The sequence below is a fragment of the Pogona vitticeps genome, chromosome 1 (genome assembly GCF_051106095.1).
Source record: "Pogona vitticeps strain Pit_001003342236 chromosome 1, PviZW2.1, whole genome shotgun sequence".
NCBI lineage: Eukaryota > Metazoa > Chordata > Lepidosauria > Squamata > Agamidae > Pogona > Pogona vitticeps.
In genome coordinates, this window is record NC_135783.1 from 54,973,477 (window position 1) to 54,995,687 (window position 22,211).

A 22,211-nucleotide genomic window follows, 5' to 3' on the forward strand; every position below is an offset into this window, starting at 1 on the left:
CTCCAAAAGGAGGGGATCATGCTCTGCTTCAGTATGTCACAGTACATGTTATCATTCATGGTTCCCTCAATAACTGTAGCTCCCCAGTGCCAGGAGCACTCATGCAGCCCCAGACCATGACACTCCCACCACCATGCTTGACTGTAGGCATGACACACTTGTCTTTGTATTCCTCACCTGGTTGCCGCCACACATGCTTGACACTATCTGAACCAAACAAGTTTATCTTGGTCTCATTGGACCACAGGACATGATTCTAGAAATCCATGTCCTTAGTCTGCTTGTTTGCAGCAAACTGTATGCAGGCTTTCTTGTGCATCATCTTTAGAAGAGGCTTCCTTCTGGGACGACAGCCCTGGAGACCAATTTGATGCAGTGTGTGGTGTATTGTCTGAGCACTGACAGGCTGACCACCCATCCCTTCAACCTCGGCAGCAATGCTGGCAGCACTCATCCATCTATTTCCCAAAGCCAACCTCTGGATATGACACTGAGCACGGGCACTCAGCTTCTTTGGTTGGCCATAGCGAGACCTGTTCTGAGTGAAATCTGTCCTGTTAAACTGCTATATGGCCTTGGCCACCATGCTGCAGCTCAGTTTCAGGGTTTTGGTAGTCTTCTTATAGTCTACACCATCTATATGTAGAGCAACAATTTGTTTTTTCAGATCCTCAGATAGTTCATGACGTGATGTGCCATGTGGAACTTCCAATGACCAATCTGAGAGAGAGAGAGAGAGCAATCACACCTGCTCCCCTGAGACTTGTGACACTAACAGGTCTCATGACACCAGGGACGGAAAATGGCTACTTAGGCTCAATTTGGACATTGTCACTTAGGGGTGTACTCACTTTTATGTACCCACAGATGCCAGGAGAGGAGTCCCCCAAGCCGCTGCTGGTTGCCATACTGCCTCAGTAAGTCTGGGACCTACCTTTCACAGGTCACTTCCTGGAGACGAACAGCAGCACAATTGGTTTTTTTTTTGGGGGGGGGGGAATCTATGTATAATGAAAACTGTGCTGTTCAAACCTGTGCAATTCAAAGGAGAAGTGTACATAAAAACAGTTAGTCATAGAACCATCAGAAGGGAAGCAGCCCCAGACTTAATCCTACATGGTGCTATTCCCCAGAAATTAGTGTGACATTTAAGTATAGTTGAATCAGTTGGAAACAATGACCACAATGCTACCAAATTAAATGCACTATATATGTAAGTGTAAAACTGATCTGGATGGTAAACAGTCAGTTGGGAAAAAAAATCAAGAAAATCAAAGCTCTCAGAACAATTTGGATGTAAACTTAAAACTGTAGCAACGGAAGTTCATATTGAATGTATAGGCCAGGTGAGGTCAGAAAGGGTGCTGCCAAATCCATGACATCAGCAGTGTAGTCCTGGAAATCATTTGAGGACAAAAAGGCCACCTTCAAAAAAACGGAAGTAAAATGCAAACAAGGTGAAGAAACAAACAAACAAAAACCACACAATTTGGCACAGAAACTTTCTGTCACCACACGAACTGTGGAACTCCCTCCTTCAAGAGATTAAGACAGTTTCCTTCACTGTTTAGTTTCTAGATTGCCATTCCAATGTATTTGGTTTTGCATATTAAAAAGAAGAAAAACAGCAATGGCCACCATAATCTATAGCAGCGAGATTCTTAACAATTGAAATATTTTAAACATATTCTGTGTCATAAAAGGGGCCACTAGGGGGAAGGGAAAATTAGTTCTTTCTTTGAAACATTATGTTGCAGAAAAATCATTTCTTCAAGCAATGGAAAATATGTGGAAACCTACAAATTTAGAGAAATTAAGTGGAACCAAGACCATCATCATGCCTACAGTATAGCTTTGGTAGAGCAGGACAGACTTCTAGGGTGACTGTAAAACCTTAACTACAAGGCTATGTCACTTAATTCCAATATCTTTGCGGGTTTTCCAGCTCCATCAGGCTATCTCTGTTGTTGTGATCAATAAAATGCAAAGAATCTAAGCTATCTTGCCCAGAGCATGTGTTATTGAGTACTGCAGGAACTCTTTAGCTTGATCTATTTATTTCGAATACATTTATTCATATCTTTATATTTATAGGACAATGCATAATTCTACAAGCAAATAATTCATTTGGACAAAACTCTCCCATAGTGGCTCACACAGTAGCTATGGCATAAGGAGTATGGTTTCATTATCAGTTGCCCTGTATAATACTATACAGTACTAGGCGCTTAATACAGAAACCATGTTCCCTCAAACCAAACATGTCATAAAGAACAAGGCCAAAGTAAAATATAATTGAAAGAGACACAGACAGCCATGCCACATCATCTCAACATACCACATGTGCCACTAAAACTTTTAATAACCAAGACAATAGTGTACAAAAATATCAGGAAGTATTTGTTTCTGGTGTGTCTAAGAGTACATGGAAGAAGCCTCAGGGAGGTCTGTGACAGCTATGTCTTGCTGTCACTAAGACACCATTTTTATGTTTTATTCTTTTCCTTCTCTATTGTCACCAACATTCTGTCCAATCTGAAGTGCTTCTATATCAGACATTAACTCTTTAAAGCTGAAAATTACCCATAAATTTCCAATATTTTTTAGAATGGTAAAATATCCTTAAGTCTTCCTTCTAACTAGATCTTTTGTTTTTTTTCTTTAATACGTTAACTCAATTTCTTTTTTTAAAAAAATCCTCTTTTGAAATTATATATGAATATGTTGACCTTTCCAGTCAGCTTTTCATTCATTTGTTGTTTTTACAGGGTTCAGAAGATTTATATTATATCCTCAGTTTCATTTTGGATTAAATCAGAAACGCCTTTTGTTTATTCTGTTTTGTTTATTCTCCATTGTCATCGCCTCAATGGATTGCTACTTCAGTGACGATGAGCTAACCCCACTCAAACCTAACAGAGAGGCGGTACTGCCAGATCCTGAACCCTCTGGGGCTCAGAAGGCTATCTTTCCCAGAATAAGACACCTCAGTGTCCCAGTCAGAGAAAGAGGTTGGACTGATGCTCAGCCCACCAGACATCCCATCAACTGGATGTGATAACAGACTGATCTCTGTCTTCATCAAACCTGATGAAACAAATAGGGGCAAAATCCTAAACCTGACCTTCTACTACTTGTGGCAAAAAACTGCCTCATAAGAAACACACAACTAAAACTACTTTTGGGGCTGTTGACAAACTGTAAATCATTAAAAGAAGTAAACAAAAATAGCCAACAATAACAAAGCAGGAAAAAGCCTTTTGAATACCAGGAATCAACAAAAATCCCTACTTCTGGTCAATGGTAGCTCATTTCTACTTCATCACAAGGATTAGTGTTTGCAGTGATAGCAGAATATGAATGTATAAGAAAAAAGTCCATAAAGCAATTAATTAGTATACACAAACATGTTGCCATTTATAAAGCATTTGACTTCTAAAACATAACTGAATAAATTCTGATATGAATATTACCAAGGGGACTGGAAATTGGGCCAAAGGATTATAAATGACAAAATTCATAAACAGCAAGTAAGACATTTAGAAATTCAGTGAGAGGAAAAAACTGGAGAAGTGGCATTTCTTAAGCAGATGTAGGGGTGACTGCAGATGGCATGTTAGAGAAGGTCAACTGCCTCTGAGGCAGCAAGCAAGAGATTTGATTTGTGAGTGAATACAAAGAAGAATCACATGAGGAGGGAGAGACAACCTCCATGATTTAAAAAAAAAAAACACCAAAAAGCACACACCAAAGTACAGTGCAACACAAGTTTTTAGCAACTACTTCTATGGATGGGATATAACCACACAATTGTTATATTGTCATTTACTTCTCAGCCAGAACATGGAGAAAGAATAGACTCGCTCTGATTCCTATCTGCTTTCGCAGGTTTCTGAATAAGGGGAAAACATGCTGCCTGTCTTTTCCTAAGACCCAACTGGATGGTGTAGTGAAGTAATCTTCAAGTCTTGAGGGTGGGGAAGGTAACCAATACTCTGTTGTTGGGAAACTTTTTTACAGATTGGTGCCTGAAATTCAGTAGTAAGTTACAACTAGAGTAAGCCTGCTGAATCAGTGAGGATCTGGTGAGTCAATTTTCTTACTAAACTCCACTGATTCAATGGGTCTTCTTTATTTGCAACTTACTACTGGATTCCAGCCTTATCTTGTAACAACAGTACTATTCCTGAAGATACAGAGAGGATATAGTTATAAATACAATTTTTTTTTAACTTACTGAAATATATGGTCACTAACAATGACTTAAGCATAGTTGCTATTGTTACATAACAGCACTGATGTTACCTGTCTGTCATGGGTTTGGAGGGAAAGTTCCATCCTATGGGGAGTGGAAGGCGGGACATCAGGAGGAGGGGCTGTACTGTATAAATATGTGATGCCTGTGTGGTGAAGAGTAGATGCTGAGACAGACTGTGAGACACTGGGTTGGGACGAAGCAGCAGCTGGGGAAGAAGAAGCTGTTGTGGGAGTCTGGGTGTCTGACAGGGTACTACTGTGTGTCAGAGTACCAACCTGATAAGTTCAGGTGTCTGTGGGTTAGCCAGAACTGATGGGTTCAGGGTCTGTGCTTTAAGTTAAAGGTTCTAGGTGAACCAAACTGTATGCTTGTGTGTGTGAGAATAAGCCACGTTACTTTATTTTATTCACCTGATTGTTTTATTTACCCTGTTTGTATTTAAAATAAACCTTATTCTTTTGTTGTTTAAAAATCCATCCCTGGTCTGTGTGACTTATTATAGGGAATGGTTGGTGGCAGCTTAGTAACTGTGTGATAGATCCCAGTAGGTCTGGGTTTGTCACATTGATTGGTGCCAGCGTGTGGGATACGACTGGTCCAGTTGTCCAGCGGTCCAGCAAAGCCTTGGCAAGTGTGCCCAGAGCAAGGGGGGTCTAGTCAGGGACAGTCTGAGGCGCGTAGGTAATCTTCTAGGTGTACCTCACGGGGAGGTGCGCTAGTAGAAGAACGTGCCAACTGGGGAGACTTAGATTAAGGTGCTCTGAGGCAGCCTAGTTTTGGCGGGAAAACGCTGAGGCAAAACTGCGTAGCAACAGTGAGCTAGCTTGCCAGCTGAGAGGCCCAGCAGAGGGGGGTAGGCTCTGACTCGATACTGTTGCAAATTTAGTGCTGAAGAACAGCAGCAATCTCTAGGAGAGCTGGTTCTGAGGCAAGAAGGAAAAAAGTGGTCGTTTTATTTTGAGGCTTGACTTTTTAAAGCAGCCTGTTCTGAGGGGGGATTATGCCCTTGACTCGAAGTCAAGTAACAGACATGGGTGAAGTGAAAGACCCCCAGATTGACCAAGGTTCTGAGGATGAATTTGGCTCAGTGCAAGGTGACAGCACAGGAGAGCAGGACCCAGAACTCAGAAAATTACTCCTAGCCCAACAGCATGAACTGAGGGTGAGGGAAATGGAGGAAAGGGAAAGAGAGAAACAGCGGCAATTTGAAATAGAGAGAGAGAGAGAGAAAATTGCTCTGGAGAAAGAAAGAATGGCGTTTGAATTAAGAAAACTGGAAATGATGAACCAGAACAATAATAATAATAGGGATTCTGAGGGAGGCCAACTGTCTAAGGCTGACCTGAAGAAATTCCCTGTGTACCACAAGGGAGATTGTCCTGAGGTGTTCTTTTCCTTAGTGGAAAGAGCGTTTGTGGACTTCTCAGTGAGGGAAACTGAGAAGATGACCATCATGCGTTCTTTAATCAGTGGTAGCCTGGCTGAGGTTTATGCCGAGATGCCTGAGGAACGGATGAAAGATTTTGCAGAGTTTAAAAAACTGGTGTTCGCAAGACATGGGATAAATGCAGAGCAGCTGAGACAAAGGTTCAGGTCCCTCACCAAGAAGCCAGAACAGACTTTTACCCAAGTGGGGGCCCAATTGGTGAGGCTGCTTGAGAAATGGCTGTCGCAGGAGGGAACAGAGACCTATGAACAGCTTAAAGACTTGATAGCCCTGGAACAGTTCTATTCAGTCCTGCATGGGGAATTGAAATTCCAGGTGAGGGAAAGGAAACCGAAATCTGTGGCAGCAGCCGCAGAGATCGCGGATTTTATCTCCCAAATAAGAAAGCCCTTGGGTGAGGGGAAATCTGTAGGTAAACCCAAAGAAACCTACAGCAAGTACTCTCAGGGACCAGGGAAAAGCCAGCAAGGGGGAGGGGCCCATGGTGAAGGGAAGCCCTCAGGCATGAAACCAAGCCCTCAGAATTTGGAGGGAAAACCCAAACAAGAGGAGAGAGAATCAAAATACACCAGAAAATGCTATTTCTGTCAGGGAAAGGGTCATCTGATCTCAGAGTGTGAGAAATTGAAGCAGCTAAAAGGAATGGTGCCTCAGAATTCTAGTGGGACCAAGCCAAAAGCTGTGTTCTGTGTCCAGAAAGAGCAAGGCTCAGTGTCACAGAGGGAGCCTGCTGCCATAGCTACTCAGTCTGGAACAGCTACCTCTGCTGATCAGGCTGAGGAAAATGGTCCTCTGGTGGAGGTAAAGCGCTGCTTGCTGATAAAAACAGATTCTCAGTTGTTTGAGACAGCAGGGGTGGACGTAGGAATACTTGACCGTCAGTATAGGGGGCTGCGGGACACTTGTTCCCAGGTAACCCTGTGCCATCCAGATATCATCCCTAGGGAGTTTATAATCCCAAATGAGAGCATGAAGGTGGCAGGGATTGAGGGGCAGGTAATCTCTCTGCCAGTAGCTGAGGTACCTGTCAACTTTCAAGGCTGGAGGGGAGCTTGGCGCCTAGCAATTTCATCGACTCTGCCAGCAGCCGTGCTCGTGGGAAATGACCTGGCTGAACATGTGAAACGGGTGCTAGTGATTACACGCTCACAAGCCACCACAGGGACAGTTCAGGGGGGTAATGATGAGCCAGAGACGGAAGCAGAGGGGAGTTCAGAAGCTGTGGTGGAAACCTTAACCACAGACAGCAGATTTGGACAGGAGCAGAAGGCAGACGCCACTCTCCAAAAGTGTTTTGAACAGGTGACTGACGCCCAGCTAACACCTGAAACCCCAGTGAGATTTCTGGAGAAAAAGGGGATTCTGTATAGAGAGACCCTGAGGAATATCTCAAAAGGGGGAGATGGGATCAGAAGTCAGCTGGTGGTACCTGAAAAGTATCGCCCCATGATCTTACAAAGGGGTCACTCTGACATGTTTGCTGCACACTTAGGAGTGAACAAAACACAGCAGAGAATCACACAGAATTTCTACTGGCCTGACATAGGGAAGCAGATCAGGGAGTTCTGTAAACAATGTGATGTGTGTCAAAGGCAGGGGAATAACCGCGACAGGACCAAAGCAAAGTTGTGCCCTTTGCCTGTGATTGACACTCCGTTCAAATGCATAGGGGTGGATATTGTGGGACCTTTGCCCAAGGCCACAAAGAGGGGGAATAGGTTCATACTAACAATTGTGGACCATGCCACAAGGTATCCTGAAGCCATACCCTTGACAAACATCGAAACTAACACAGTGGCCGATGCTTTGGTGGGGTACATGTCCAGGATGGGATTTGCCTCAGAGATAATCACAGATTTGGGCACATCGTTCACGTCAAAGCTCATGAAACGCTTATGGCAAATCTGTGGAATTAAGCACAAGGAAACCACTGCCTATCATCCGGAAAGTAATGGGTTAACTGAGAAGTTCAATGGGACTCTGATGCGCATGATAAGGGCTTACTTGGCAGAGAATCCAAACAATTGGGACCAGAAGCTGCAATCCCTTTTGTTTGCTTATCGATCAGTGCCACAAGCCAGTACCGGGTTCAGTCCATTCGAACTTTTATTTGGGAGAAGGGTGAAAGGGCCCCTTGATTTGATCAAACAAAATTGGGAGCAGATCACCCAGGATGACCCACAAGACGTTGTGACTTACATAGACACCTTGATGAATGACCTAAAGCGAAATCTAGAGCTGGCAGCAGAAAACCTGCAAGCGCAGAAGATCAAACAGAAAACATGGTATGACCGCAAAGCTAGAGAGAGGCACTTTGACCCAGGGGAGGAGGTGCTTTGGCTTAGGCCCTGCAGAGAGAATAAGCTGCAGCTCAAATGGGCAGGACCATATAGGGTCATTTCCAAGATGTCAGACCTGAACTACCTAATAGAGCAAGAGGAGAACCAAGCAAGGAGGGTGGTTCACGTGAATGCCCTAAAACCCTACTACAGAGGGGAACAGAGGGTTTTATTCGCGATAAAAGCAGCTGAGAGTGAGGAAGCTGAATTACCCTTCTGGGAGGGTAGAGGGGAAGTAAAATACAACCCAGAGGAGGTAAAGATCAGTCCTGCACTCACCCAAGACCAGCAGCAAGAATTAAAAATGCTGCTTAGTAAATATCAACAGGTGTTTTCCAACAAGCCGGGGATAGTGAAGGGAGTGATGCATCGGATCCATACAGGGGATGCACCCCCGCAGGCAGTATCCCCATACCGAGTAACGGGACCCTATAGGGACAAGGTGCGGAAGGAGCTGGACGAGATGCTGAGGGAGAACATAATCGTCCCCTCTTCTAGTCCTTGGTCCTCTCCGATAGTCCTTGTGGACAAGCCTGATGGGAGCATTAGGTTTTGTGTCGATTACAGGAAATTAAACCGTGTAACCACTCCTGATGCCTACCCAATGCCCAGGCTAGACAACCTGATTGAAACCATAGGGGGTTGTCGGTTCATCTCATCATTGGACCTGGTAAAGGGATATTGGCAATTAAGAATTGATCCCAGGGATCAAGAAAAGACTGCCTTTTGCAGCCCTTTTGGTCTCTATGAGTTTCGAGTCCTGAGCTTTGGTCTCAGAAATGCACCAGCCACATTCCAAAGGCTGATGGACCAGACCTTGGCAGGGCTCAGTGACTTTACAGTGGCCTACATTGATGACATAGGGATCTTCAGTAATACCTGGGAAGATCACCTGATACACCTGGAGTTAGTGCTGCAGAGGTTAAGTGCAGCAGGGCTAACAGTAAAGGCCAGCAAGTGTCAGCTGGGTAGCCCAGAAATAAAATACTTGGGTCACATGGTAGGGGGAGGAATGATAAAACCCCTGGAGGCCAAAATAGAAGCTGTTCGTGATTGGCCTAGACCCAACACCAAGAAAAAGGTCAAATCATTTCTTGGGTTGGTGGGCTACTACAGAAAGTTCATCCCGAGGTTTAGCGAGATTGCGGCTCCGCTGACCGATCTGACGAGGAAGAAGGCTGATGACCGCATCCCGTGGACCAGCGACTGTGAGGCGGCGTTCCAGAGGTTGAAGGAGGCGTTAATCAACTATCCTGTCCTGCGTGCTCCAGACTTCGACCGGGAGTTCATCATCTACACCGATGCGTCTAACAGCGGGGTAGGAGCAGTTCTGTGCCAAGAGGATGAGAATGGTGACCAGCATCCAGTGTCCTACCTGAGTAGGAAACTTCAAAAAGGTGAGAGACATTTGGCAACCGTGGAGAAGGAGTGTCTGGCCATAGTCTACGCGATCCAGAAGGCCAAGCCTTACATCTGGGGAAGACATTTTATTCTGTGTACTGACCATTCACCATTGCAATGGTTAAAGACGATGAAAACCCACAATAGCAAACTTATGAGGTGGGCTTTGAACTTACAGGACTATGACTTTGAAGTGAAGGTGGTCAGAGGGTCAGTGAACTGTGTTGCTGACGCCTTATCAAGAAGACCTGAAGACTGAAGACGGCGAAAGAACATGGACTATATGTATATAATGAAAACAAAAAGTTAAAATGTACCTGGTTTTGAATTTGGTTGGTATTAATAAAGGTAAATTGATGTACTGTATATGGTAAAATGTTTAAATGCATATTTGCTATGGTTAACTTGAGAGTGTAAGTATATGTAAGTATTATATGGTATGTATAAATGTTGTTGTGTATTTTATGCAGGTTGTTTTTTTGGTGAAAAGCACTTTTAGCTTTCCCCCTACAAAACAACTTTTAAAGAGGGGAGGTGTTACATAACAGCACTGATGTTACCTGTCTGTCATGGGTTTGGAGGGAAAGTTCCATCCTATGGGGAGTGGAAGGCGGGACATCAGGAGGAGGGGCTGTACTGTATAAATATGTGATGCCTGTGTGGTGAAGAGTAGATGCTGAGACAGACTGTGAGACACTGGGTTGGGACGAAGCAGCAGCTGGGGAAGAAGAAGCTGTTGTGGGAGTCTGGGTGTCTGACAGGGTACTACTGTGTGTCAGAGTACCAACCTGATAAGTTCAGGTGTCTGTGGGTTAGCCAGAACTGATGGGTTCAGGGTCTGTGCTTTAAGTTAAAGGTTCTAGGTGAACCAAACTGTATGCTTGTGTGTGTGAGAATAAGCCACGTTACTTTATTTTATTCACCTGATTGTTTTATTTACCCTGTTTGTATTTAAAATAAACCTTATTCTTTTGTTGTTTAAAAATCCATCCCTGGTCTGTGTGACTTATTATAGGGAATGGTTGGTGGCAGCTTAGTAACTGTGTGATAGATCCTGTGTGATAGATACAGAGAGGATATAGTTATAAATACAATTTTTTTTTAACTTACTGAAATATATGGTCACTAACAATGACTTAAGCATAGTTGCTATAATAAAGACACTTAATATAATCAGGATATAATGTAATCCAAGAAATAATCAAGTCAAACATGTAGACAAAAGACACTGATTAAAGCCATGTTTGAAACTTAAGTTCAATTGTCTGAAGAACTTAAAATATTTATCACATTTTCTCTCTTTTTGTCTTGAAAACTATAAAAAAACTTTAAGCAAAAATTGGTATCTGAACTATTTGGTCATGTTGCTGGAATTAGAGAGACTGTTATAGGACCCACCAGGTTTATTATGGTAGTCCCCAGAGAGAGAAATTAATAGATCTACCTTAATTTCATTTTCTCATGCATCCTTCCATGTTGGATACATTGGGCCTCCAATTCATCATTCCTTTTCCTCATCTTCTCAAGCCTGTCATGGACATATTCATTTTCCTGGCTAAACTTGCCAATTTCAGACCTAGAGAATTAATAACATGGATGTTGGATGTTGTCAGATCATATCCTAAAGTGTGCAATCATCTTAACAAAATTCCAGTGCAGATCTGCATAAGAAGCATCTTATTTCAAAATCAGCATATCATATGGTTTCTATTATATTTCAATAGCTAGGGACATAAATATATGGAACAATTTCTTTGACCCTTGCCATGATGAAGAGGGCTACTATGCATAGAAAGAATATGATTTTACACCTTCTTTTGCTGGAGAAGCAAAAGGAGCAGATATGATAAAGCTTCCTGAGAAAGCTACCAAACTGTTACCACCAGCACCTTGAATGTGAATTAAGTGCCGCAGAACTCTGAACTTTCACCTTAGTAAATGACAATATCTAACTGGATAGCAGACTTTACTAAAAATTCCACAGTACAAACAGATTTTACATTCCTGTTTCAAAAAAATCATAATGACTATCAAGTCAGCTTTACATTGGATGAATCAATCAGTAGGACTTTGGTGAGTCAACTCCTTTGTAAGTTCCATTGATTCAAATGGGCCTACTACAGTTGTGACTTACTTTAGTGCAGTAAGTCAAATGTAGAGTAAGCCCATTTGAATCAATGGAACTTATGGATGAGTTGATTAACCAAATTTCCAGTGATTCAGTGGGCCTGCTCTAGTGTAACTTACTATGTTGAGCAAGAGGATTCAGTCATTGTTTCTTCTGATGCTGAAGACTGATAACACTGCTGAAGACCGATAATAAAAGAACAATAATCTGTTCAATTGTAGAAACACTGTCTTGAATAAAGACTGTTTCCAGATCAAGGGTTTTGCTGCTCTACTGCCAAGATTGTTTGTGTTTTAGGCACAGTGACAGAAGCAGCATTACTAGAGTACTACTGTTATTAATAAAACATCTGAAAGCCACTGTACATTTTGATCAGGCATAGCCAATAGATGCACTATTACGTAAACCATATTCAACATTTAGGATATGCACAAAGGTGGCTTTTAGCCAGCTTTGTTTCCTCAGTCAGAGTAGACAGGGTACAAAATCCAACCTAGTGTTTTCCTCATTAGAGCTGTTTTTCAATTTTCAGATAACTGGTCATTTTAGACTATTATAATTAAATGTGAGGTAGTTTGTATTAATTTTAATTTAGATCAGGGCATTTGGTAAAGAGGCTGAATATCACAGTAACAGTTTGGTTTTCCGTACAAGTTCTGTTTTGCATTCTGATCCTTTAGCTTGAGCAAATATTTCAGTTCCAGTGTTTGAGTGTAATGACTGCAGTTGTCCAATACAGCATCAATGGAACATGCAGAAAAACAGTTCAACCGGGTGCATATTCTTTACTTCAATTAAACTCACACAGTTGGAAGCCTACTGTTGCCAAAATGGTAATATAATTTATCCATTCTACTGAAACAGTAAAACTACACTAAAAGTCATTTAACAATATTTATAACAACATAAAATACTGTGTTAAAATATATGGACTGCAATATGAACCAAAATTATAAAATTTGTTTCTCATCATCAGTGATTAAAAACAGGATCATTTCTCTAGCTTCAATACATTCAGCCCTGGTGACAGATTAGAATTCAAATCTTAATGATCAATTTACAATTAACAAGATAGAAGTGAAACAAATTAAACCAACCATTATATATAATGAGACCCAATGGACTCCCATTGTTCCTCTTAATTACAAAACAGAAATCGCAAATACACAATGGACACTGTCAAGCATCAATCCACAAGCCTTGAACTCTGAGACAATCCAAAAAAGGGCAAACAATATTAGAGCACAGAACACTAAAGGACTGCATTTTTATATTTGCATGGGTACACAATGTCAGGTGTGCAGCTTGAGGGGAGGACATTAAGCACTTCCAAGATCCGCCTATATATGTAAGAAAATTTTTGCTCATGGCAATTTTTACTATTACAGATTCCACAACTAATTATGTCTGAGGACTAGCAATATTAATACATAATTTAAAGAAGCATCCAAACATAGTAAACCAATCTTGCAATCCACTGCATTTCATAAATAGTTACGAATGTTTGATATACATATACAGTAATTTTTAGAGCAGCCTCATCAAGCAACTTTCAAGCTGAAGGTCGTAGTAGAGCTACATGCATTGTTTAACTGAAAGGGATGAAATTTTATCTGAAACGAATATTTGAATAATTTTATTTCTAGTGACTGAAATATTTTTACTATGCAACATGGAATTTCATGGATTCAGAGTTTAATCTTAGAATCCCAGGTTTCCAAGTACCAATATTTATGCAACCAAAGAGGGAGATATCAGCAAGTCTGAGGTACCTCAAAATTTTCAGGACTAGAATGCCTTAAAAATCTTTGGATGAATTCCAAACATGTTTTTATACAAAAGCAGCCCTAGTGGACCTAGTCCTCAGTGGGGACTGAGAATGGTTAGTGAATGTAGAATAACAATTGGCTACTGGTGGTGAGAAGAAAAAGGGAACTGAGCCTCCTGCAAGATGACAACAATATGAGAAGTGCTCCCCACTTGAAAATGCACAAAACATCCCATTTGTTTATTCTGATTAACAAATGCAATGTAAAAATGGGTACTAACTGTAGCAGTAGGTTGAAATCACATCACTGCGAAAGAAATTGCACTCTGTATGTTTGGAACTTAATTGGGTACAGGCACAAGATTCAATAAACACTTTCTGGCAGCCTAGTAAATGGGGATCTACTCTGTTACATGTACCTAACTTTGAAATGTACCACTCTTTAACACATGATTTATATGTGTAATGAGAAAAGCACTCATCTATATATGCATTCCATGTGGCCACTATCATTTTTGATGCAATGACCGCATGTACCAGGCCAAACATCTCTTGCTGTACCAGTGATAAGCAAATGAATGAATGTTAGAAGGTTGATAAAAGGTTCCCCTTGACAATTTTATCCAGTCATGTCCGACTCTAGGCGGCAGTGCTCATCTCCGTTTCCAACCCATAAAGCTAGCATTTGCCCGCAGACAATCCTCCATGGTCATGTGACCAGCGTGACTAGACACAGAACGCCATTTACCTTCCCACCAAGATGGTACCTATTTATCTACTCACATTTTTTGCATTTTGCATGCTTTCAAACCGCTAGGTTGGCGGGAGCTGGGACAAGGAACGGGGGCTCTCTCCGTCACATAGATTCGATCTTACGACTGCAGGTCTTCTGACCTTGCAGCACAGAGGCTTCTGTGGTTTAACCCGCAGCGCCACCATATCCCTTAGAAGATTGATACTAACTACTTAAAGGGTAAGCATGTAATAAGAAATCTGGTGGTTGTAGTGGTATTAAAATATATTAGAGCTTTCCTCAGAATCACAGTGTAAATAGAAGCAGCTATTTCTAGCTGTAGAGAAATGGAAGCGGTAAATTGCATGTCAGTTATTGTGTATGTAGTTGGGCAAAATGAGGAGGCACTTTGTTTTCTTCACATTTTATACTGGCTTATTGAAGACTAAGAGTGGGAAAGAACAGATTATCTGTAACTGTGGTTTTTTTTATTCATCATTTGTAAATTCACAACACATGGGTTGTTTTTCTGTCCGTATGAAACTCCTCAGAACATTCCAGAGCCTAAAGAAAACCATTAGACCTGCTCCCCATAGTAAACATGTTCTCACACTTAAAGATCAGCCCTCAGTTCCTCCTTTTTTTTCTTTTGTGGCCTCTGTTGTTGTTTGTTGCATCTTGGTCCTAACCCCAAGAGTGGTCTTGGGGTTAGGACCTCCAGTGTTGGTTCTGTTTGGTTGATGAAGATTTGGAGTTAGATATTTGATGTTGACTACAGATTGGAAAGGTAGATCATAATGAAGATGAGGGAAGGCCAAACTTTTATGAATAGCCAGTATTGAGGCTCTCAATGTTCATTTCTCTTCTTGACCACGGCTCAGCATCAAGGTGCACCTAGATGTTTTCTTTTGACTTCTCTGGTGTTTCATAGTTAAGACAGGGAATTTCAAAGCTGACCAGGACCTTTCTGGCCAAAGTTACTTCAATATCATGTATCAGTTTCTTGGTGGCATCAGTGACTTCGACACTGGATGTCTGCACTCATGTATCATTAACTTCAACACTGAATGTGTTTGTGTCTGTTCTGGCTATCTTGACTCAGTATGCCTATGCCTCTGCTTTAGAGATTTTACTGCTGAGTCTTTATGGCTCTCTTATGAGTAAGCATGCTGCACTGGCATCAGGGAGAATATAGGCAGACCACAGAGAAAGCCTGAGTGCTTCTCTCTCTGCACCCCTGGATAATTAAAGAAGGATTATTGGAAATGCATTTCTGGCCCCAAACAAAAGTGAAGTATGGCATTAAAATAGTATGGTAGTGGGTACATTGCCTCCAGTATCACCTCTTTGGGATAGCATTTCTTACAAAACCTCTTCTGATGTTAAGACCTCTTCTTTCTCAACAGAGATACTGACTCCAAAGAAGATAACTGTGAGTAGTCCTAGCTTCAAGCTGAGTCATCAGGATGCAGAAAGTGTGGTTTTCCTGTAAGAGAGAAGGCTTACTGTGTGAAAGTCTGCTCCATTCTGAGGAGTGTCTGAAGGACAGAGACAAGGTGCGGCTTTGAGAACTTCTTCCTCAGATGCAGAACCAAACTACACTAAATCCTCCTTCTCTTTGCTCTTTGGTGAACGCAGCTGAGTGGAGATTGGGTGGCTGTTTTTTAGATTTCTTAGTTCTTTGTTTAGGTTCAGGCTTCTTAGCTGTAGTAGTCTCTAAGCCAATTGGTTTTTTTTCTCTTTGATATCAAATAAGACATTGATTTGGGGGCTGAGGTCACCCTCAATGGCAAATGCCTATCCCGGAGGTCAAGATATGATGTCTTATGAGCAGAATCAACCTCTAATGGCACTTGATCCTGTTCAGGTCTTGTGAATGGCAATTCTATCTGGAATGCCTCCGTGAGGACCTGCCTAGAAAGTGTTTTATGGACAGATACTACAGGAACCATATCGTTTCTTCAGCTATGGAATCCACCACCTGGCACGATGTCTCCCACAAAAAGAATTTTAGGTAGGATTATTTATTCTGTGGCAACCTTAGTAAATTTCTGACAGTTCTGGGTCTGATGCTGCTCATGAAGGCAGCACAAACACTTTGAATGTCTGTCAGTGAGGGGGATCTTGTTAGTCCATGTCATACCCTTCTTAAGTGAACCCACCAAGGTCATAAAAAGAGAGAAGACCTGATATACAATGAATATTAGTTTTTTAAACTTTATTTTTAGGGTAGACTCAGGGTGACATCACAGAAGGGTACATGAAGACAACAGAAGGTTGCTTCAGGATCAAAGGGGAGCGAGCCTGCCACCTTTTCATGTATGCTTTACTCTGTGGCTTCGCAAAAGGCAGGGAAAGCGGCTGCCTTCCCTGTATAAAATGACCCTCAATTTTTTGTCTAATTAAGTGAAAAGTGTCATTTTATACATGAAAAATATGGTATTTACAACCATTCAATGAAAATGGATCAAGACAACGCTCCAAGATGTTTACTCAGTGGCAGCTAAAAGGGAACTGGAAGCTGACTGTTAAACATAGGACTGCAAAACTACAGGGGGATGGTCTACTGGTTTTCCTTAGGCTCTGGAATGTTCTGAGGTGTTTTGAACAGGTGCAGAAACAACCCACGTGTGTGATTCACAGAGACCACAAGGAAGAAGAGGGAGATCAGAAGCCTGATATGAAAACTAAAAATTCCAGTGATCTAAAAACTTGTGAAACTGGCTGGATAGTTCAGGAATGTGGCTGTGGAGCCAGAGGTTGGGAGTAAAATTCCCACTGTGCTTCCTAGGAAAAGAGCCAACCAGTGTAGCCACGGGCAGGCTGCACAATCCCAGGGTTCCCTACCAAAAGACGGGAATGGTAAACCACTTCTGAGTACTCACTACTGTGAAAACCCTTGAAAACCCTGGAAAGAGTTGCTGTAAGTCAGATTCTACCTGATGGAATGCGATTTTTATTATTAGCAACTTGGGAAAGTAGCCTAAAACAATTACAAATAAAAGTAAAATAAACACAATGGTTATCAAGCCATTGAGCATTTGTAAGTAGCATGCAACCGTGTAGATATCTTTGCTTACTTCACATACCTGTTTCTTTCTGTGACATATTCAAGCTTCTTTGCCAGCATGCAACATTCATCTTTTAATTTTGATAGGAGTGCATTCTGGGAGCTCAGCAATGAATTCAGTTCATTTACTAGAAATCATAAATGTAAATATAAGATATATGGAATTTCAATGCATACAATGATTTAGATAGAATTCAATAAATGTTATAGGCAGAACTTTAAAAACGTACTCAACTCTCTTTGCAAGTATTAAAACAGATACATGTTGCAACTTTTTCTGCACACTGTGTTCTTACTAAATCTATCTTTTGAAGAGAAAATGGAGCACCTCCACTCTTTTTTCTAATAATGATAATCATCAGTATCCCATACAAGAAATATGTACTACGAAATAGCATTTTCTTATGACATTACTGTACCACACAATTCAACATCTAGTTTTTAATCCTTCCCTCCTCTTTTAACATCTGAAATCTACTTCAGGGTTTGGTTCTGGAAGATGAACCTAACAACTGTCCTGCCTTGAAAATATGTTCCTTAGACAGGGATTGTGGTGCTGGAAACTGTAATAGTTTATCCTGCTATGCTTCCTTTACACAGTGTTCCTCAACTGATGCTAGTAGGAATGCTGTATATGCTGCAACAGATCATGTGGAGTGGGATGAACATGTTGCAGGATAGAATAGCCAGTCAGTTTATATCACAGCATTATTGTAAAGGCAAACATTTTGGCAGTTCCTGTGCAGGGAATTGAATATCGCAAGCTGAATATGAACCAGCAGTGTAATGTAGCTACGAAAAAGGCAAATGTGATTTTAGGCTGCATTAACAGAAGTATTGTTTCCAAATCCCACAAGGAGCTAGTTCCCCTCTATTCTGCATTGGTTAGGCCTCACCTTGAGTATTGTGTCCAGTTCTGGATGCCATACTTCAAGAAGGATGCTGACAAATTGGAACAAGTTCAGAGGAAGCAAGAAGGACAATCGGGGACTGGAAACCAAACCCTCTGAATAAAGACGGAAATCTGGGCATGTTTAGCCTTAAGAAATGAAGATATAGGGCTGATATGATAACACTTTTCCAATATTTGAAAGGCTGTCATACAGAGGAGGGGCAGGATCTGTTCTCAATCAACCCAGAGTGAAGGACATGAAACAATGGGCTCAAGTTACAGGAAGCCAGATTTAGAGTGAATACCAGGAAAAACTTCCTAACTGTTAGAGCAGTAAGACAGTGGAACCAATTACCTTGAGGTAAACACCAGAGGAATTCAAGAGGAATTTAAACAACCACCTTGCAAATATCCTTTGGTTTGTACTCCTGCATCAAGCTGGGGGTTGGACCTGATGGTCTTATAGGCTCCTTCCAACTTCATTATTCTGTGATTCTAAACAGAAATGGGATTCCCCTTCTTTGAAAGACTGTGACATAAAAAAGGCATTCCAATCTTCTGAAGCAGGCTGTCCTGGATACATAGAAAGCCAGCGCCCACCTGACATCAAGGGTATGCAAAGTCCTTTCTAGGGCTGTAGGTGAATTTGGATAAAATGTTGGTAGGACAATATCCTGTGAAAAGTGGAATTGTGAGACTACTTTTGGGAAGAAAGTAAGATCTGGCCTCAAACTATTTTATCCTGATGAAAAGTAAAATACAGTTGGTGAAAGCACAGAGTTTGCTTGTCCTCTGAACCAATGTAACAGTTACCAGGAGGGCAGTCTTCATTGAGGTAGATGGAAGCCCACTAATGCAAGCCATTCAAATGGCTCAGCTTAAAGAGCACTAGGGAGAGACTCCAAGATGGTGGATAGGTTGAATCAGCAGAAAACTATTATTCAATATTATTTAAGGAAGCTTAGACATGGCAAATTTTAGGCTTCAGGCATTTTCCCACTTGGCTCCAAAGCTGTGGAATTGTCTCCTCCAGCACATTTGTATGGAACCAGAGCTGAATAAATTTAGATGAGGTTGGAAAATCTATTTATTCAATTGGAGTCGTGGGTGCTGGGTGTAGGGAGAGGTTAGAAACAAGTGTATTTGATTTGATTTTTTGGCTGGTTTTTTTAGCAGTTGGTTAATTCTTCTTGATCACTGCCTAATAACAATGATGATGATAACAACCCCTCCATGGACACAGGCCTTGTTGAGCCAGAGGGACTTGTGTGCTTCAGTGAGGTTGAGAGCTATGCTGGAGGTAGTGTCACTACCTGGAGGGTCTTCCAAGCCAGAAGGTCCCAGCTGAGAAGCCAGACCAACGGTGTCCACCAACCACTGATTATGATGAGAGTAAATAAACAGAAATCCATACTGGACCAGTCACTGCCTGAGTCAAAAAAGACCGTGTCAGATGCTATTGCTTCTGGACATCTGGTGACAAATGCGCTACAGGGCTCAGCAGATCCTGTTCAAGAATAATGATGGGTGGCTGCAAAGCTACTGGAAAAATGTAAATGCAAAACTTGGACTCTCACCAAAAATTTTGAAATTATGAAATGCTATTTGAGGCAAACCTAACAGCCCGTGGTTTTCAAAAAGGAATGATGAAAATTTGGAAAAGGAAACACCCAAAAAGTGACATAACTGAACAATGTTTAATGAATCAGAGAAGGTTTGTCACCTGGAGTAAAGTGTTTTCAGAACCAGAATTGCAAGAACTAGAAAAGGTGACAAAAGAAAATTCAACACAGAACAATAACCATAGTACAGAAGACAAATTGAGGGTAGAGGAAGACACAATAGTGAAAGAGAATATACCAAGAGAAGAACAACTTATGGAACAAGTCAGAAATTATGAGTTGACAGAATGGCAGATATCACTGATGGAAAAAACGGTAACCCATATTAGCCAGAAAGCATAAAGAAAAAGGCTCCCCATTTTGCACCAATTACAAAGAAAACCAGAAAAAGATCTATTGACAGATGCAAATGTAGTAATCAGAACAACCTCAACCAACATGCTAAAGGGAATAAACACAGCTATCATAATAATCATGGAACTCGGTTACAAGCTGCAAAAAAACAGAAAACTCCTGGCAATTCAAAATGGAAAATTTGGCTGGAAAAAAAATAGACAAATTGCATACAGACATTAGCAAAGATTCAAAACTTAAGGATGAAAAAGTAAAAAACAGACTATGTAAAATATTTGATCTAGAAAGGAAAACAACTGATGGTATAATGGAAAAATTAAAACAATGGGTAACAGCTACAGCAAAATAAATAAATAAATAAATAAATAAATAAATAAATAAATAAATAAATAAATAAATAAATAAATATTGAAAGATATAATGGACACTTGAAATAACACAGAGAAAACATACAATTTATGTCAACGATTATCCTATAAACAACTAGAAGAAAAGGCAGAACAAAAGAAATTAGGCCCAGGTAAAGATTATACTCTAAAATTTTGGAAAGAAATTTGGGAAAGCCCAATTGGACATAATAAAAACACCTCATGGATTAAAGATATTTATAAAGAAATTCAAGGTAAACATATGGATGCTATTGTAATAACAACTAAAATTATAAAGAGGCAAGAAAAGGTTGTGAAAAATTCAAGTGTACTTGGCGCAGATGAGCCATGATTCTGATTAAAGTATTTAACAAGTCATCAATGTATAGTAGTACAACTTAATTACTTACTTCAAAATTCTACAACTGGATGACAACAGGCTGCATACAGTATTTATGAAAATAAAAGATCATCAAAAGGGCAATGATGAACCCAGTAATTACTGAAAAATTACATGCCTTCCAACAATGTTCAAGCTCATCACTGGAGCACTTGCAAGATCAATATATAGTTATTCAACTGAAAATTCCCTATACCCAAATGAACAGAAAGGGAACTTTAAGAAGTCAAGAGGCATGAAAGAGCTTATTGGTAAAATGATACTAAAGAATGCAGAAAGATGAAAAACCAATCTTAACTGCCCTGGATAGACTATAAAAATTGTCACAGTGCTGGAATAACACCGGCCTAAAATTTTGTGGGATTAGTAAAAATATTCAGAAGTTCCTCAAGAAAAACAAGAAAAAATGGGAAACCATCTGAATAGCCTATGGTGAAGATATTGAGGAAGTTAGCATCAAAAGAAGAATATTTCAAGGGGATTCTTTGTCACCACTGCTGTTCTCATTAATCCCCATGTAAATAATTTTAAATAAAACTGGATTGGGCTACTCTATTTACATCTTGCACAAAAAAGTTAAAGAACTGACATCAAAATGATGTGGAAAACCTTAAAATCAAAATTGAATGGTGGAAATACAATCAAAGCCATAAACACAAGGGAAGTTATCATAGATATCCAGCTACTGTAAAGATTGGACCCAAAACAAATTAGAAGACCTGGATGGAAAACACAGAAACTAATGAACATATATCACACACTACATTCAAAAAATGATGTGGATAGATTATATTTACCATGAAAAATTGGAAGTCGTGGATTACTGCAAATTTACAGAGGAGGAAAAGGGAAGCCTAAATGATTATACAAGTACAAGTAGAGAAAACTACTTAAGGTGGTGAAAACAGAATATTTTGAAAGCAACAGAAACAAAGGCTCAATATAAGAAACAACAATCTGAAAATAAATTAAACAGCTGGAAAAACAAACTGCTACATGGACAACACCTCAGAAATATTGAAGGAAGGTATGATCATAATTCAACCTGGGCATGAATAAAACTGGGGACCATTAGGAAAGAAACTAAAGGTTTGATTTTTTCTGCACAAGAACAAGCACTCCAAACCAATGTGATGAAAGCTAAAATTCAAGGAATGAGTGTTAACAGCAAATGTCAACTCTGCCAAGAAAAAGAGGAAACGGTGGCACACCTCAATTCCGAATGGCCAAAGATGCACAAACAGATTACAAAATTAGATATGATAGAGTGGCAAAATTAGTGCACTGGTCATTATGCCAAAAAAATAACCTGCCAGCCTCCAAAACCCATGGGAACATCAGCAGGAGGAAGCGTCCGAAAATGACGAAAAGATCTTGTGGGATTTCTGGATCCAAACTGATAAGACACCTTGAACGTTACACAATAGAAAT

At 40.6% G+C, this 22,211-nt stretch overlaps 1 protein-coding gene across 10 annotated transcripts in view; it reads right to left on the bottom strand.

The window, feature by feature from the left end:
• Positions 1-22,211, bottom strand: part of SDCCAG8 (SHH signaling and ciliogenesis regulator SDCCAG8) — a 173,101-nt gene that overhangs the window by 48,662 nt on the left and 102,228 nt on the right. For 9 of the 10 annotated variants that reach the window (XR_013540465.1, XR_013540464.1, XM_072993154.2 and 6 more), the window contains 2 exons: positions 17,164-17,272; positions 10,890-11,021 (listed from right to left, as the gene is read on the bottom strand). Coding sequence is in view for 8 of the 10 variants with exons in the window: in XM_072993154.2 (XP_072849255.2) it covers positions 10,890-11,021; positions 17,164-17,272 (241 nt within the window). In the remaining 2 variants the exon portion in view is untranslated. The remainder of the gene's footprint in view (positions 1-10,889; positions 11,022-17,163; positions 17,273-22,211) is intronic. The other variant, XM_078383107.1, reaches the window with a different exon arrangement.